Source organism: Xiphophorus couchianus, chromosome 9 (assembly GCF_001444195.1).
Source record: "Xiphophorus couchianus chromosome 9, X_couchianus-1.0, whole genome shotgun sequence".
NCBI classification, from domain to species: Eukaryota; Metazoa; Chordata; class Actinopteri; order Cyprinodontiformes; family Poeciliidae; genus Xiphophorus; species Xiphophorus couchianus.
In genome coordinates this window covers 1048139-1066030 of record NC_040236.1, presented here as the reverse complement: position 1 = coordinate 1066030, position 17892 = coordinate 1048139, and the positions used below count along the sequence as shown (strand labels likewise).

General features: G+C 38.4%; 1 protein-coding gene across 7 annotated transcripts in view; it reads right to left on the bottom strand.

Annotated features, from left to right (window-relative positions):
* szt2 (SZT2 subunit of KICSTOR complex) overlaps window positions 1-17892 on the bottom strand; it is a 152547-nt gene that overhangs the window by 123409 nt on the left and 11246 nt on the right. For all 7 annotated transcript variants that reach the window (XM_028026733.1, XM_028026732.1, XM_028026730.1 and 4 more), the window contains exons 3-8: window positions 12365-12538; window positions 11443-11613; window positions 10999-11121; window positions 8067-8229; window positions 6169-6275; window positions 5224-5434 (exon numbers count right to left, since the gene is read on the bottom strand). In XM_028026733.1, coding sequence (XP_027882534.1) covers window positions 5224-5434; window positions 6169-6275; window positions 8067-8229; window positions 10999-11121; window positions 11443-11613; window positions 12365-12538 — 949 coding nt within the window. The remainder of the gene's footprint in view (window positions 1-5223; window positions 5435-6168; window positions 6276-8066; window positions 8230-10998; window positions 11122-11442; window positions 11614-12364; window positions 12539-17892) is intronic.

The window sequence follows — 17892 nt, the reverse complement described above, 5'->3', positions numbered from 1 at the left end:
ACTTAATGATATCAGCTTTCCAAGGATAGATAATGAATTGGGGAGAGGTCTGGGCGGGCCTATCACTATAATGGAGGTGCAAGAATCTATCAAGTCCTTAAGTTCGGGCAAATCCCCTGGTCTTGACGGTTTCTCTTATTATAAGGCCAATGTGGATCTTCTGGCGCCAGTATTGACAGATGTGTATAATGAGGCCTTTTGAAAAAGGCGCCTGCCTAGCACCTTAACAGAGACTACAATATCGCTGATTCCAAAGAACGATAAAGATCTCTCATTTTGTAGTAGCTATAAACCTATTTCCCTCCTAAAAAAAGATTTGAAGATTTTATCTAAAATTCTTGCCTGTCTCCAATGAGTACTTCCTCTCATTATTTCATTAGATGAGACAGGCTTTATGACTGGGCGACAGTCATTCCATAACATCAGGCGTCTTCTAAATATTATCAATACGCCAGGCACCTTATCACACAAAATAATTGTATCTCTTGACGCCGAGAAGGCATTTGATCGGTTCATCGGTTTTTATATGAAGTAATGAAAAAATGTGGTTTTGATAATGATTTTATCCTTTGGGTTAAGCTGTTGTACTCATCACTGGTGGCCTCAATTAAAACAAATTACATGGTGTCTTCACCCTTTCTTCTTGGAAGGGGCACTCTGTCTCCCTTGTTATTTGCTATCGCAATAAAGCCTCTAGCCATCTGGTTGAGTGCCGAGGAAGGTTTTAAGGGTATTCTGAGATCTGGTGAAACCCATAAAGTGTCTCTTTATGCGGATGACTTGCTTTTATACATTTCTGATCCTTATACATCTCTTCCAGTGCTCTTTAACATTCTAGAACAATATAGCAAGCTTTCCGGTTACAAGCTCAACTACCGGAAAAGTCAATTATTTCCCTTGAACTCTCTGGTAAGGAAACTTCCATGTTCAATCTCAGCCTTTAAATGGGCAGAGGCAGGGTTTCGTTATTTAGGGATATTTATCTGTTCTTCTATGTCTAACATGATTGAATAAGAACTTTTCACTGTTATTAGAGAGCACGGAGAAAGATTTTGACCGGTGGTCCCAATTACTATTATCTCTGATGGGATGGGTGAACCTGATTAAAATGGTAATTTTCCCCAAATTTTGGTACCTTTTCCAGCATGTTCCTATACTAATTACAAAGACTTTTTTGACAAATTGGACAGGAAGATATATCAATTCTTATGGCTTAAAAAACCTGCCAGACTTTGTAAATCAGTGCTACAGTCCAAAACTTATGAGGGTGGACTTGATCTTCCCAACTTCATGCAGTACTACTGGGCAGCTAATGTACAGAAACTATTATATTGGAGGTGTGATGCTGATGCGTCACCTGCCTGGGTACAGATTGAAAGGGCATCTAGCCGTTATTCGTTGTCATCTCTGCTTTGTTCTCAGCTCCCCTTTCCCTCTCCCTGGTAGAGGACAATCCCATAGTCAGGGCCACATTAAGGATCTGGAGCCAATTCAGGAAACAGTTTGGCCTTCATGGACCCTCAATACAAACTCCTTTAGCCAAAAATTTTAACTTTATGTCTTCAGTTATTGATTTAGTTTTTTAACTCGTGGGATGACAGGGGGATCAAGAGTGTAAAGGATCTTTATAGCAACAATACCTTTTCAGCCTTTGCTGAACTTTCATCTAAATTCCAACTGCCCAGTTCTCATCTCTTTCAGTTCTTTCAGGCCAGGGATTACGTTAAAAAGGTGTTTCTGCAGTTTCCTAATCGACCCCCTGAAACACTTTTGGATACTCTCCTGCAATTAGACCCACAACGGAAATAATGTTTTCATTCTTATATAATAACACCTCAAGATTTGCAGCTTTTGTTAAAGCTGCCAGTCTTTAACAGGAGGGGAAGCTGGGTGCTGAAGTGGAGGGGGAGTAGTGGAAGGCTGCCAAGAATTTAATTCATAAATCCTCGGTCTGTGCTCGGCATGTTTTAATTTAGTGCAAAATATTCTATAAAGTGCATTACACGAATGCAAAATTAGCAAAAATTTACTCATCAGTCAGCGACTCTTGCAATAGGCGTCCCCCATCTCATGACCACTGGGTTAGAGAAGTTCTTTACAACCTGAAGCTGGAAAAACTCAAGATTTTCACTTAAGGGTTCCACCAGTAAATTTATGGTGACTTGGAGACCTTAGTGGGTACCATGACTTTGCTACCTGATTCAGAAGAAAATTAAATTATCTGTAGGCCCTCTCATCTATATCCAGTTCTTTTGTTTTTAACCAATATGTATTCTACGTATTATATTTTTTTCTATTATTTATTTATGAATTTGTTTAATTTATTAGTATATGCGTATAAATATATATACACTACATTTATTTAATTATTATCATTATTATTTTTTCTTTCTTTTTTCTATTGTTCTTTCTTTGCTTCTTTCTCTGCCTCCTTTGGAATTTGTGTGGATGGGTGTGTGTGTACAGTATGTCGTGTTGCTAGAAGTTGTTGCAGGGATTGGATCTCTGTTGGCTGTTTGTCTTGTGCTAAGACCTAGATGGGGGTGAATTCGGGGTGGGTTGGGTTTCAGGCTAAATAAACTTGAACTCCTGTCTCTCTTTGTTATCTATTACTACTGTGTTTTCATTGTATGAATGATTGATATGTCAATCTGTGAAATTCAATAAAGAAAGCTGGGGGGGGAAAAAAACGTTTTCCAGGCATGGGACTGTGAAGAACCTCTCTGGACGTGGAGCTTTTTGGTAAATCACACAAATAGTATGTTTACAGATGGTGCAATGAAGTCTTTAAGGTAAAGAACACCATACCAACACAGTCAAGCATGGTGGAGGATCCATAATGCTGTGGGGCTGCTTTGCGGCATCTAGTACTGGAGGCCTCGACAATATTACAGGCATCATGAAATCAGAAGATTATCAAGCAATTCTAGAGCGAAATGTCTTGCCCAGTGTAAGGGAACTTGGTTTGAGGTGAAGATCCTGGGTCCTCCAGCAAGATAACGACTCAAAGGACACCTCCAAAAGCATGCAGGCATGGTGCTTGAAAGGGAAAAAATGGACTGTTTTAAAATGGCCAGCAATGAGGCCTGATCTCAATCCAATTGGAAATCTTTGGGTGGAGCTGAAATCTGCCATTGGAGAAAGGAACCCTGAGAATGTACAAGAGCTTGAGCATACGGCAAAGGAAGTGTGGGAGAAAATGTCCCCTGAGAATTGGAAGAAGCTTATAGATGGATATAAGAAACATCTGGAGGCTGTCATTGCTGCCAAAGAGTGTGCAACCAAATATTAAGGAGGGGTGTCAATATTAGTACACATGCTGGTTTTCTGTTTTGTCCTTTGGAATTAAAATATCTATGTTGCAAATTAAATTAATTACTTTGAATTGCTTTGGACTTCTGACTGATAAATCCTGCTGATAAACATTTTGAACATTTCCATTTATTTCTGAACATATTCACTCAGTTATGCAAAACATGAAGGGGTGCCAATAATTTTGAGCAAGGCTGTACATATTCAGAGTGAACAGTGATATTACTATTTATCATTTGGAGTTATTTCATGTTTTATTCTTAAATATTTTGGTGTTGCTGTGTGAGTAATCCACAACATATTTTCGTGCAACCCAATCTGATTTGAAACTATTTCAGACCATCTCTAAATTCTTCTTAAATAAACCCGGTTTTCATAACTCACTGTTCATACTGAACAGGGATATCATTGCATTGTTTTATAAATTACTGGGTCTATTCTTATTTGTATATTTTTACTCTAACTTTCTGGTAATGTATTAGTTTTCATTATTATTTCATCTTTTACTTTGTTTAAAGTTTTTTAACTGAAAAGTTGAACTTCTTTGCTAATAAATTCATATTGGAGCAAAGTGCTTATTATTATGTATTTGCTGTTCAAAAACACCTGCGATGGATATTTCCTTATTTATTGTCTTTTTAATACTTTAGCCTTATCAGGCAGGTATTGATGAATAATAACAAAAAATAAGAACTTTTTGGGTATTATTTTATGAAAATCACATGGTAATTGGATCTGAATTAGTAGGTTAGTTCACAATTGTGATCAGATATTACATAGCTACTCATAGCCTGCCCTAATCTATTGTTGAACTTCCTAAGGTTGTTCCAAAACCTTTGCCCAGTTTGCCCAGCTTAACAATTGCATCTCCAGCCCAGTGTGTAAGTTAACACCAATTTACTTCTGGAATTCAATTTACTTCCTCTACTTCTGGAAATAGTTATTCTCCAAATATCCAAATAATCTCCTTCATCCAGTTCAAGGTATGACGATAGTCCCCACAACAAACTGCAGAAATACATATAAATATATACTGTATATAGTTTGTTTTTTTGGTAAAGCTTATAGTTAGATTGGCTAAAGACATCCTAAGGTTCTTATGACAAATCTAACCAGTTAGAGCTCCTAAGACTGTGACTAGTCTTCTAGAAATTCCAAACACTAACAGGTACATTGCATACAATTGCACAAAAATCCGTGAGGGATGACAGAGTCCCAGCTCGAAATTCCGTGAAAGAGATGTACGGAGCCTCGTGCCGGAAGCCCGTTGAAAGGCTGTTTACGTCATTTTAAACTGCGTGATTGTGAGCGTAAGTGGGAATAAATATACCAATAGGTATTTCGTTCCATATAACACAGTAGGAGTGTAACCGGTAAACCTTTTATGGACGCAAAAGCAAGAATCCCCCACATGATGACTTTGTGTTTCTGTGTTTGATATGATGTCAAGCACTTTGAAATGCCTTGCTGCTGAAATGTGCTATACAAATAAAATTTGATTGATTGATTGACTAGTGTCCCACTCTTCAAAGTTAAGGAGGGAATGCTTAATCCCTTTTTCTGAAGCAGGCTGATCAGACTGCATTTTCCAGCATTCTTAGTGCTGGAAGCTATCTTGCTGACATTACAACTCCTTTATAAGCTTGAGAAGACAGTCATTAGGTGTCTGTGGAAAAATCTTCCTGATATCAAACATCTATTTTGACTGTAAGGTTAATCTAGTTCTCATTCGTAAGAGAACCTTAAAGGTTCAATTTTTGCAACATTTGTAATCATGAGAGGATACCTTGGACATAGATATAGCAAAAGCAGAAAATGTTCTTGCTTCCCGTCAGCTTCATCACAAACAAAAGATACAAAATATCTGGCCTCAGATATAGTGTGGCCATCATAAAAGTTTAATTATCTCACCACAGAAGTACTCAGAGTTCATGGACTCTGGGGTCTTGAGGAAAGTGTAGGTTAGGAAGGCCCTGTGGTAGGCATTCATCTCTTGGCTGTTTTGGTCAACTTCAGGGCAATTGGGTAAATAGGACCCAACGGTGGCCAGAGATATGAACTTCATCAGTTCTACGTTTGGGATGTAGCCAAAACTGCAGTCATATGAGTATGAACCGCCAACCTAGAAAGGTACAACCACAAGTTAAAAGGAATTATTAAAATGTTGCTACAGGATAACTTTTAAAAGTAGAAACAAAAGCTGTATTATTAATTTGCAGCTAAGCTCAAAAGTATTCATACTCCTGGCAGATGTAGAAATAAAAATTACCTTCATTCAACCATTAGGTTTGTTTCTGATAGAAACGGAACAGGCATGAAAGTCAAACTTGATAGCATGCTGAATCACTTGACTCAAGTAATTGACTCAATCACTTGAGTCAATCAAAACCTAAAACCTACAGGAGACTGTTATTTTAGTTACAGTCTCCTGTAACAGGAGACTATATTTCCTGTAGATTGAGAGTGTATGTCCTGTGGGTAAGCAGTAAAATCTAATTAGTTCACCTTACTTCAAAAAATATGCAAACTCATTGACTCAAGAAAATTAAGAAAAGTAAGTTTAAGATTAGTAAGTAAACCTAACTTATTTTAAGTAAGCAGTACTAACTCAAGTAGTACAACCAACAAAAAAATGAAGTTCATGGAGAGACTTTTCAACCACGAGTTCCAGGTAGCTTACTGAAAGTGAGTATTTTGATGAAAACTGATTAAAGTCAACTTACTATTTTTCAATTAAATAAATATTTTGCATTTACTGTGTATGCCATACATGCACAGTAATATATGTTCTACATATATCTATATGACAACTTAAATATACAGAAAGCACGTTTTAAAACATTTAAATAAAGATACCTGTACAAAGGAACAAGCAATGGTTCCACTTCTGAGCTGGTTCAGCAATGTTTCACACACAGCCACATCAGGAACACTCGTCACCCCATCAGTGATTATGATGATGCCTAAAACACACAGGACAAATTCTATCATATCGTGTTGTATATGAGAGGTTGATGCAAAATAGGGATGTAAACAAATAATCAGTTTATAATTAATTTGTAAATAATGGTCTCTATGAAATAACCAGTGACACATGCAAAATCCTCATAAAATTGGGTGTAAATGCCTGTGCAGCATTTACATAATAAAAAATAATGATAAACAGGAACGCAACAGTGTGAATGCCTTGTAGGATTCATAAACTATTATTATAATTAGGGATGCACCGATTGCAGTTTTCTGGCTGATTCACAGTCGTTAAAAAGCCTGACCTGCCATTTCGGATTTTGACCAATAGCAATTTTTTTTGTCTGAAATTTTGCTAAATATAGCAAGAAAGTCACTGAATTAGCAGCAGTGGGGTGACTATTATTAACTGCAAACATGCAGACATGACCTGGTGGACCGTTCTATCAGTCAAACCTGTTACAGAAGAGCAGAAGAGGACGGTGGTTGATTTTTAGATGTTTGCTGAGGTAGAAAAGATTGGTGGATAAGATCGGCTTCATGTGCAAGTGTCGGCGAATCACCAATCTCCCAATGATTAAGAAAATCATCAGCGATAAATCCACTGGCTGATAAATCGGTGCACACCTAGTTATAATGTTATTCATCAGGTAGCTCTTGAGCAGAGTAAACCTCTGTTTGTCAATCTGAAATTGATTTCAGATCAACAATCTGAAATCAATTTAACAGTACTGGTAAAATCTCTGGGCACTTCACACTCTAAAGTGTTCTTGGATATAATTGATTTTATGGACATATTTACATTAATCTCACTTAATTCATTTGATTTAGTGATGACAACTTATTTTTTTGTGTTCAATTAACTTAAAAGTTACAAATGTAACTAACTTAAATCAACTTAAACATTTTACTTTGACTTAACTTGAAACAATTGAGTTTAATGCCAGTTTCATATCCGATGTCTGACCAACTCAATTTATTGTTTCTCCAACTCAATATATTATGATCATCCAACTCAATTCATTAAGTTTATCCAATTCAATTTACCAAGATTTTGTAACTTAATTCATTAAGTGTGTTTAACATGACAAATTTAAGCCACTCTTACTCAAATTATTTATTTTTAAATAAATAATTCAAATCTCTGACTAAATTCTACAGAAAGTCAACTCAAACTTTTAAGCTGTTCCAAAAAACTAAAATATCTAAAATTATATTATAACTTACATCGTTCTTAACATGCAAATTGAATTTAAATAATTTTAAATGTATGTTTCAACGTTATTTTAGTTTTTCAAACATCTTGTACATTGAAAAAAGAAAAGAGTTGAACCAACTCAATTGAATTGCTTCAATTGGTAACAAGTAATTCAAATAGGTTTATCCAAATTAATTTATTAAGTTGATTTAACTTAATAAATAAGAGGGGGAAGACATTAGCAAAGGTCATCAGGCTGGAATTTAACCTGGGACAGCCGCCCAAGTTGGATGATCTTAATGAATTGAGCTGGATGGACATAACTTGAGTTGGTTAAACTTAATAAATTAAGTTGTATAAACTTAATTGAATTACTTGTTACTAATTGAAGCAATTAAATTAAGTTGGGTTAACTAATTTCTTTTTACTGTACATAGTTATGATGATATTCTATAATTTATTCACAGTGGGTTTTTAAATGTTGAACAGAAGAGATGTTTTGCTCTTTTTAAGAAAACTCATCATCTCAGTATGAGAAGAATAAAGAAAAGATAGGATTTCTGATTCTGCATTCTTAATTCAAACCTACCTGCACTGGAATTTGAGGGCAGGAGCTGAAGCGCGAGGATTCCCTGGCGTACCATGCTGACAAGACCCATATCAGCAGACACCATGGACATTCCCTGCTTCCTATGCGGCTGTACTTCCAAGTTGTTGTTATGGTGATTTAAGCTTTGTCCTGGTTCCACAAACTATCAATAAACAATAATATTACTTGCAATCAAGTCTTACATAATGAAAAATATTTTAACTGTCTAATGCAGTGTTTCTCATTTGTTTTCTGTCGTAGCCCCCTAGGGATCAGACATTTTTTCAAGGCAGACCCAAATAGCTGACCTCAAAGCTGCGTGCTTGGAAATGAAGGATGCGCTGCATGAGACATTAAGAAAGGAACAGAGCAATGAATGACAAACTTGTGAATTTGGAGAGCCGGAGCAACAATCCAAAGATTTTTACGGAGTTCCTGAGGGAAAATAAGGTAGATCGGCTACTGATTTTGTTGTCGATCTGCTAACCAAGTAACTGAAGCTGCCAGATGGAAGTGAACTCCAAGTGAAGTGAGCACACTGAGCTCTGGCACCCAGAGAACCTCCATAATTGTGAATGTTTTGCAATGTAGTATGAAAGAAGTGGTTCTGAGGAAAGCCTGGGAACAGGAAATGGAAGGCAAACGGCTTTATTTTAACAACAATTATGCTACTGATGACATAGAAAAACGTAAAGCATATGGCCCGTTAAAGACAGCATTGAAACAGAAAGGTGTCAGATTCCACATCCCATACACCAACATAAGAATCTTCTGGGTCTCTTCTGTGACTGTGAATCTTCTATTTGGACCTACAGAACGTCGACGAAGCAGCTTCAGTCATGACCAAGAGAGGCTTCAGCTTTTAGTTTAGTTGCACAACTTTATGGACATGTTCATTCGTGACTGTTTTCACATTTGTTGCGCTGTTCATATTAGTCTTGATGTTTGCAGTTTTCTGGAGCCCAACGGAAAGCTCGACGTAATTCACAGGTAATATATTAACTTGACATTAACAAAGAGACAGCAGGACGGATCATCTGGGAAACGATGGAGTAAAACTAACTGGATGTCAGACAAATTCTGGGGTTTATGTCTGCCCAAAAAGCACAATCCGCGACTCATTAAATTTGCAAGCGACCATTCTGTATTCAAATTCAATATTTAGCACATTAATTCACAAGCATCAATTTCCAGTACAAACAAATCAGTTGAACAAGAACATCTGAACATCTCAGTGAACTGAAATTCCAATGCATCTTTCCTCTACTGATCAGTGGAGTATATATAAAAATAAAAAAAATGACAAAACATAAAATAAAGGGAAAATCCTTCTCATGCCGTTTTTGTCTACATATTGACAGAGACACATATTAAACAAACACACACAGAACAAACATGTATATTTACATTAATTTTACGTGCTACAATATCAGTTCCAAATATGATATCAAAGGGTTCCACCTTTTCTTAAATAAATCAATGGATAGGTTTAGTTTTGCTGTTATTTTCTCCATTGTATAAACACTGACTACTCTCTCTCTCTCTCCATTGATGTATAGTGGAAGGTAAAGGTTTATACCAACATGCTGTAATCATTTTCACAGGTATCGTTTTTCTTTACTTAATAAATTACTCGGGAGCACTCCCAGAACAAAGACAAAGGGGTTCCATTCAATATAAATGTGCAAAATATTTGAAAGCCGCCAGGACTTTAAACGATTGTTGAAACAACTTTTTATTTCAAAGAAAGAGCCAGGCATGTTGAGCTGGTCACATCACAGATCACTCTCATTAAAATGACTTTTTACTCAATTTAAAGACTTTCTTCTGTATTGCGTCTTTATTCTGCCAATAGTATAACTATTCTGCTAATATGACTTGGTTCTCGTAATATTATTAAAACATAATAAATAAATCTCTTAGCCTGACCATAAAACTCTGTTATACTTGTTTTACTGACCAGTGCCTCCGTTTTTCTTTTCATTGTCAAACTTCTCCGTCTCTCCTCTATGATATATTTCAAAACATCCTTGCTTGTATCCTCAGCTCTGTTTACAACAGTGATGTGTAGGCTATTTCTACTGGTCACCTAGTGACCGCAGGCTCGTTTATCAGGTAAGCATGAATAAAGACAATTATAAAATCCTGCTTCTCGAGGTCCCCCTGACACCTCACCACGCCCACAGGGGGACAAGCCCCACTATTTAAGAAGTACTGATCTAATGCATGTTGAGATTGAGATTTTGAAAGTTAACACTTATTTGCTTCAATTCAATTCAAAACCACATTATTAATCCCATAGGGAAATTAAATGTTGTTGAAACAATGAAGAGGATGAGATGTAAGAACATCCTCCTCTTCAATCTCATGAAGAGGGTGCTTTGGGTTCTTTGCAATTTTCTTCATTTTATGAAGAATCCTTTTTTGCACCATCAATCCTTTTTAAGTCCCTGATTCTGGTGCTGCAAGGTGATGGCAGGAGAGAGATTGTTCTCTCCACAATAGATCTGTAGAATATAGGCAGTATCTTGCTGCAAACAACGAAGGACCAAAGCTTCCTCAAGAAGTAAAGCCTGCTCTGTCCAGTCATGTCATAGCATTACTGTTGCAACTCCAATTTAGTCTGTTATCCAGGTGAACTCTGAAGTATTTAGGTTGCTCAAACCCTCTCCCATGATGGAAATAGTGATTGATTTAACCCAGTTTCTCTTGAAATCTATAATCATTTTATTTGTTATGTTTATATTCAAGACAGGATTATTAGTTCCACTCCATGTCACCAAGCGGTCAACCAGCTCTGTACTCTGTTTCTTGACCATCACTGATACACCTGACTTGGTGAACATGTTGGATTATCACAGTATGCAATGATGGGATGTCAAACTTTTATAACATCAATAAAACTACGTGTAACACAGCTCATATGGCATACCTGTTGTTGCTGCTGATGCAGGACTTCTGCTGTGTTGCTCTCCAGAGATCTGAGCTGTTGATAGATCTGATGTAGGAACTCATTCAGGTTTGCTTTATCAAGCTGGCATCCCTGTACCAAAACCTGCAAGGGAAATCAACACTCAGCAAGGAATTGCTACACCAGTTGTAAAAAGCTACAAATTAGAATGGTATGCACAGTCTGCCCTAACACCAATACTGGGTACAAAAAATACAAAACTGAACATTACATGTTGAATTTCACTGCAGTTCCATTCAAGCCAACTAAGACAATAGATAGATTTTAGAATATGGTTACCTATATATTCACTCCCACACTTTCACTTACTTTCACGCACACAAATACAAACACACCATCTCTCTCATGTCATTAGAAAGAAAACTTGCTTTAGTTAAGTGGATGAAATACAGGATAACATATAACCTGGTGAGAAGAGAGACCAATTATTGATGAATAAACCAAAATGGTGATGAAGATCTTGGGCTTGAAAAGCTGATCTGTTCCAGGAACTTTAAATGGTTGAGCCAGTCCAGCCAGGCACTTAGACAATGCATGAAACACTTCATCAAAGATCATCTCTCCTGTGCTGTCATCCTGCAGAGTACAAACCAGGACAAATCAAATAATACATTATCCACCCCACAAGTCTCGATATTGAGTTGGGGCAGTATGCAATATGAAATGCTTAAAATGTTTTTTATTCTATATACTTTTAGAACCTTTCTGTGCAACAAAAGTCTAAACAGAGAATAACCTTATGATGTACAGAGGCACCACTGAATAATAAAAATAATAATAAAAAATTGGATTTCGGGACACTCAAGGTAATTGTACAGTAAAACACCAAGACACAACAAAAACAACAATTGGAAAAGGTGAATTAAATTTAATTTAAATGTTAATGTACACATTGTTAAAGCAATGTATAGCACCATGGCTGTTCAAGGTGCGATACATATATTCATATATTAAGGGATCTTAAAATAGGGTTTCCCAACCAATATAGAACATATTTATTTTTTACCGTATTCCTTATTTTTATGTGTAAAACGTTTCTTTTATAGGACAATGGATGGAAATTTGCATCTTGCTAAATTTGGTGTATTTACGACATTATTGTATGTTCATTAATATGCACTGTCCAATTTAAATAAACTTAATTATATTCAATATTAAAGTATTTAAAGCAATATCAAATTGAATCGTGAAGTTCTCAAGGAAAACAAACAATACCCAGCTCTAGCCATCATGTAGTCATTCCAACCTTAGAAAAGATCAATTTTGACATTTGACATATACAACATTTATAGATGTGTGTTTGTTAACTTCTGATTGCAACTCTTACCACAATCCCTGTGGAAGGGCTGAGGTCCAGCTCAATGATGAAGCGATACCTGCGGGCCAGAAAGGTTGCCCGGGTGGATGGCATCAAAACACAGGGGGCTGTAGTTGGGATGGAATCTGACTGCCATCCCTTCGGGTGGACAGCAGCCAAGTCCAACTCATTTTCAAAGTTTTGCTGTTAAACAAAAATCCACCAAACATCAATGAGATACCATCCGAAATATTATGAGAATAATGAGAGACATTTGTTAAAATCAGTCTTGGTGCATGTGAATCACAAGAGATTTGATCATAAATGGGACAAAAAATTCACAACAATGAGGAAATGGCACAGCAAAGATAGAACCTCAGTGAGCAGTCTCACCTAGGAAATGTAATGTACCAACAAAAGTTTTATGACATTCAATACAGTCAACTTTCATGAGTCAACCTTGGAACAAGAGCGACATTTATATCTAGTCCTCCAATCGCATTGCGCAGAGCATCCAAGCATGCCAATTAATAACCACTCTCAGGCAGTGGTCATACCTACTTTAAAGTGACACCTACATGATAAAATCAATTACATGGTTTAAAAAGATGAACTACTGTGCTTTCATTCTGTGTACACAAAAGCTTTCAATAATAAATATTTTTAGACTTAGACTTAGACTTAGACTGACGTTATCGTCATTTTGCATGCACAGGGTGTATACAGAACGAAATTTCGTTGCATACGGCTCAGGACAATGTTTTGAGCTTCCAATGTTGTGAGGTTACTCCAGAATAAAATAAAATACAGTATAAAATATGAATATAAATCTAAATATAAAATATAAAGTGCAGGACTGACAGTAAAATATAAGTTATTTAGCTCTGTACATGTGCAAGGTATAAAGTGGAGACCAGATTTTGAGTGCAGTCCAGTTAAGAGTTCAGCAGTCTGATGGCAAGTGGGAAAAAGCTGTTTCTGAACCTGGTGGACCTGCACCGGATGCTGCGGAACTTCTTTCACAGAAGATTAAAAATTCCATGGCATTGGAGAGTGTTGTAGTTTTCCTCTGTAGTAATTTGGTCAATATCAGCATTATCTTATTGCATAATGAGAGTAAATCAAAACATAAAGAAGGTTGATGTTTATGTCAACGGAGGAAGCAGAGGAAGTTGTGAGCAATTTCAGCAAAGATTTGAGCGATTTATCTGAAGTTTTGGAGGACGTAGCTAGATGGAGTGATGAAGAAGAGGGATCTGGTTCCAATGAAGGACTGCAACAATATTTATTTGTTCAGAAAGCAACAATGAATCCCACATTTCCTGGGAGGAAGTGTCCAACTGTGAAGGGTTGGAGCTGGACATAAGTCACCTCCAAATAGTGATAAACAGATCTATGCATATGATGGTTATTCATCTTTTATTCTGGTTTAATTCAAATAATCCAGTTACTTTAATGTAACTGGTTTAAGTTATGCATGTGTTCCAAAATATGAATGTTCTGTGAATGGTGTTCAGTAACCGGCATTTTCTATTTCTCCTATTTCCAGGTTTTGAGTAAAATTTTTCTACTTCTGATAACAGCATAGTATCTCTATAATCTTATGCAGTATAGAGGGATTATCAGTTGACATTACGCTGCATCACCTCCCAGTGTACTGTACATGTTGCCTACAGGAAGAAAACAACAATGTGCTACTCCAACTATTTAAACTATTTACAATTAGGCTAATAAAAATATTTACAACTTGCAGCCAGCACAGATCAACTCTTTTCGCCCAGCGCAACTGCAACAGCTTTGCGATGTCAGACTTGATACAAAAACAGCAAGTCTATAGCAAGTAACCATAGTAACTAGTGATAGTTAAGGCAAGCTGTTCAACTGGTACTAACAGCAAAGTATGCCAGGAAAATATCCCCCACATCATTGTACCACCAGCAGCAGCCTGAACTGTTGATACAAGGCAGGATGGATCCATGCTTTCATCTTGTTGACACCAAATTCTGACTCTACCATCCAAATGTCGCAACAGAAATTAAGACTCATCAGACCAGACAACGTTTTTCCAATTTTCTATTATCCAATTTTGGTGAGCCTGTGTGAATTGTAGCCTCAGTTCCTTGTTCTTAGCTGAACAGAGTGGCACCTGGTGTGGTCTTCTGCTGCTGTAGCCCATCTGCCTCAAGGTTTGGCATGTTGTGTGTTCAGAGAAGCTCTTCTGTATACCTCAGTTGTGGTTATTTGAGTTACTTTTGCCGTTCTATCAGCTCAAATCAGTCTGGACATTCTCCTCTGACCTCTGGCATCAACAAGGCATTTGGCCCACAGAACTGACACTCACTGGATATTTTCTCTTTTTCGGCCCATTCTCTATAAACCCTAGAAATGTTTGTGCGTAAAAATCCCAGTAGATCAGCGGTTTCTGACATACTCAGAGCAGCCTGTCTGGCACCAACAACCATGTCACGTTCAAAGTCACTTAAATCAGCTTTTGTCTCCATTCTGATGCTCGGTTTGGACTGCATCAGATCATCTTGGCTATGTCTACATGCCTAAATGCATGGAGTTGCTGCCATGTGATTGGCTGATTCGACAGTTGGACAGGCGTACCTAATAAAGTGGCCAGCGACCGTAAATTCAATTATTTTTTAAGACAGGCATTTGTCATTTACACTGTAAATTTTTACAACAATTTCCTTTTTTTGTCCAGTTCTATATATTTTGAAAAATATGACTTGTTAAAAAAGATCCGCAGTGCTGCAAGATAACCTCTTTATGCATCTTGAGGATTCACTTTTTTGCATTGAAAAGTCATATTGCCTGTCCTTACTAATTTTCTAACCTTCATGCTCTTTGTTCTTTCTGTTATGGACAGTCCAGAAAATAGGACAGGAGTTAGGGCACACAATTTTACATGGTGCAGTGTACCTTGAAATGGTGTACAGAAATGTTGTCAGTGTACTTCGGTATATGCAGGAAGATAAGCAGGTTCTGTCTGAGGTAGTGAGCCAGTGTGGGCAGCCAGGGAAGGCAATACGTTGGAAGATTGAAGGTCATAATTCCAGTGGGAGGAGATTCTGTTGGCTGGATAAACTAACCAGACAACATTTGGAAATATTTAATTCATTATTTGATTATGTGTGAATTTTGCGACTAACCTGACGTCTCAATCCACAAATGTCTTTTTATTTTTTTTAACAGGGCATGATCAGTGTAACCTCGATAATCATGATCGGGTACTAGCTCAGTTCAAATCAGTTCTGTGTTGTGTGAATAAGGGCCAGGATCCATATCAGAATCCATATTCCTGATCAGAATATGGACCTCCCATTGTCCACTCACCCAACCCTCCCCCGGCTGGACTCCTGACCCCTGTGTATCCCCCATCCCTGACCCACCAGTGTGACCACACCCTTCTACATCATTATTTTTGTAATAAAACCTTTGGTGAACCGTCCTCTTGTTTTGGCTGCGTTTTGGGTTCTGGCTGATTTTGCTGTTAACGTTACACCACCTACATACACGGGGGGAAAAAATGCCCATTTACATATTTTGTTAATATGCAACTGCAAACTCACCTCCCAAATAGCAAAACAAACATGAAATATCAAAATTGTTACAAAACTTCAAGGTCAAAATTGAAACAAATAAAATTATAGTTTTATAATTAAGAACTCATCAAATTAATGCTGTTCTTTGGTGCATCATTTCAATATGTCTAGTCACTGGTCTCAACAATCGCCCAGCTCTAGTAGATCTACGGGAAGTCGCACCATCAACTAGTGTCACTGTAGCAGTACTAGTAGCAGGTACATCAGTGAGAATGTCAGTAACAGGAGCCGGAAAGGTCTCTGGGCAAGCCATTAGGACTGCAGAGCAACCAGAGTCTGCTGTACTGCTGTCCATCAAAGCAGCTCCATCAGAGGGTTGTAACTGATCAAGGACTGGGTGGGCTAGAGGCAACACCCTGCCCTCTGATAGGGCATTAGTAGGTTCTGTGGCTCCCTTCAGCACAGTGCCCTCCACCTGCTCAGCATCATCTGCATCTGTCTCGTTGCCTGCTCCCAAAGGTAGGTCAGATATCCACACTCTCGTTCTAAACTCTGCTGAGTTGGAAATAACATCACTGATTGCTGATCTCTCAACACTGAGGTAAAGTGAACTTGATGTTGGAGACAGAACAACCTCCTCCTGGTCATCCTGAGGTAAAGGCAGAAAGTTCATTGACATTATCAGATTGCGGTGGACCACTTTTACTTGACCTGTAGTGGGATTCTGGATCCTGAAGGTGTGGCTCTCATCATCCTTTCCAACCACCACATACATCGTGCTGTCCCAGCGGTCAGCAAGCTTCCTTTTTCCACGTTCTCCTTTGTTGGCCAGCAGCACTCTGTCGTTCACTTCCACCGGTACACCATGTACTCTCCGGTTGTATAGCTCAGTGTGACGCTGGAGCTACTGCTGTTGACTGGGCCTCGGTCATAGCTTCTCTCATGTCCTTTTGCAGGGACTCAACATAGCGATCATAGTCCACCACCTCCGGATCACTGAGCACTGAACCAAAGATGACGTCCACCGGAAGATGTGGCACCCTCCTAAACATGAGCAGGATCAATGTATATCCTGTCGTCTCATGCACTGTACAAGGCTTGGCGTATGTCAAGAGATTTCAGGGCCTCAGGCCAACGATGTTTAGCTCTTGGTGGTAGTGCTCGAATCATTCTCCACACGAGTTCATTCTCTCACACGAGCAATGGCTCGTGTGAGAGAATGAACTGGACTTATCACTTAGTGCCCCATAGGGTGATAAGGCGTAGTGTGGGACATTTGCACGCCTGCCACATTCAGTAACTCTGCAATAAGCGAACTCTCAAAACTGGCCCCTTGATCGAAATGTAGTCGCTTGGGAAACCCATAGATGAAGTAGTTTTTTCACAGCTGGTGTGTGACTGCTTTAGCTGACTGATTGGGTCACAAGAAAGCATGCGCCAACTTTGTGAAGTGGTCAGTAGCCACTAGCACATCCAGTGAACTGTTTGAAGAATCCTCAGCAGTCCAGAACAGTCTGCGAGAACTGTGGCAGGAGAAGAGCATGTGGGCACACCACAGGACCACTTTCACTGCATCCCTGGAGTACAGCAGCAACCTCCAGTGATGATACTGCTCCCATCTTAACAAGCGCCACACCCTGAGATATCTGTAGGTCGCACTCAAATACTTCAGGTGGGTTGGCTGACCAGCGAAACACCTCCTGGATCCCATTAGCGCCAACCACTGAAGCCTCTGCCAGCAGCTCGTCATAAGGCACTCTTGTCAAACAGTGAGACGTACTAGACTGTACGAAGGGCTCTCTGCTACGGGCGTCAGCCACCACATTCTTTGATCCAGGGATGTACTTGATGTCGAACTGGAATGGCGCCAACCAAGCGATCCACCTCTGCTCACACGCATCCAGCCGAGCCTTGGACAGGATGTAGGTTAGTGGATTATTGTCCGTCCACATGGTGAATTGGTGGCCTCTCAATCAGTGATGGAATTTGTCACACACCGGCCATTTT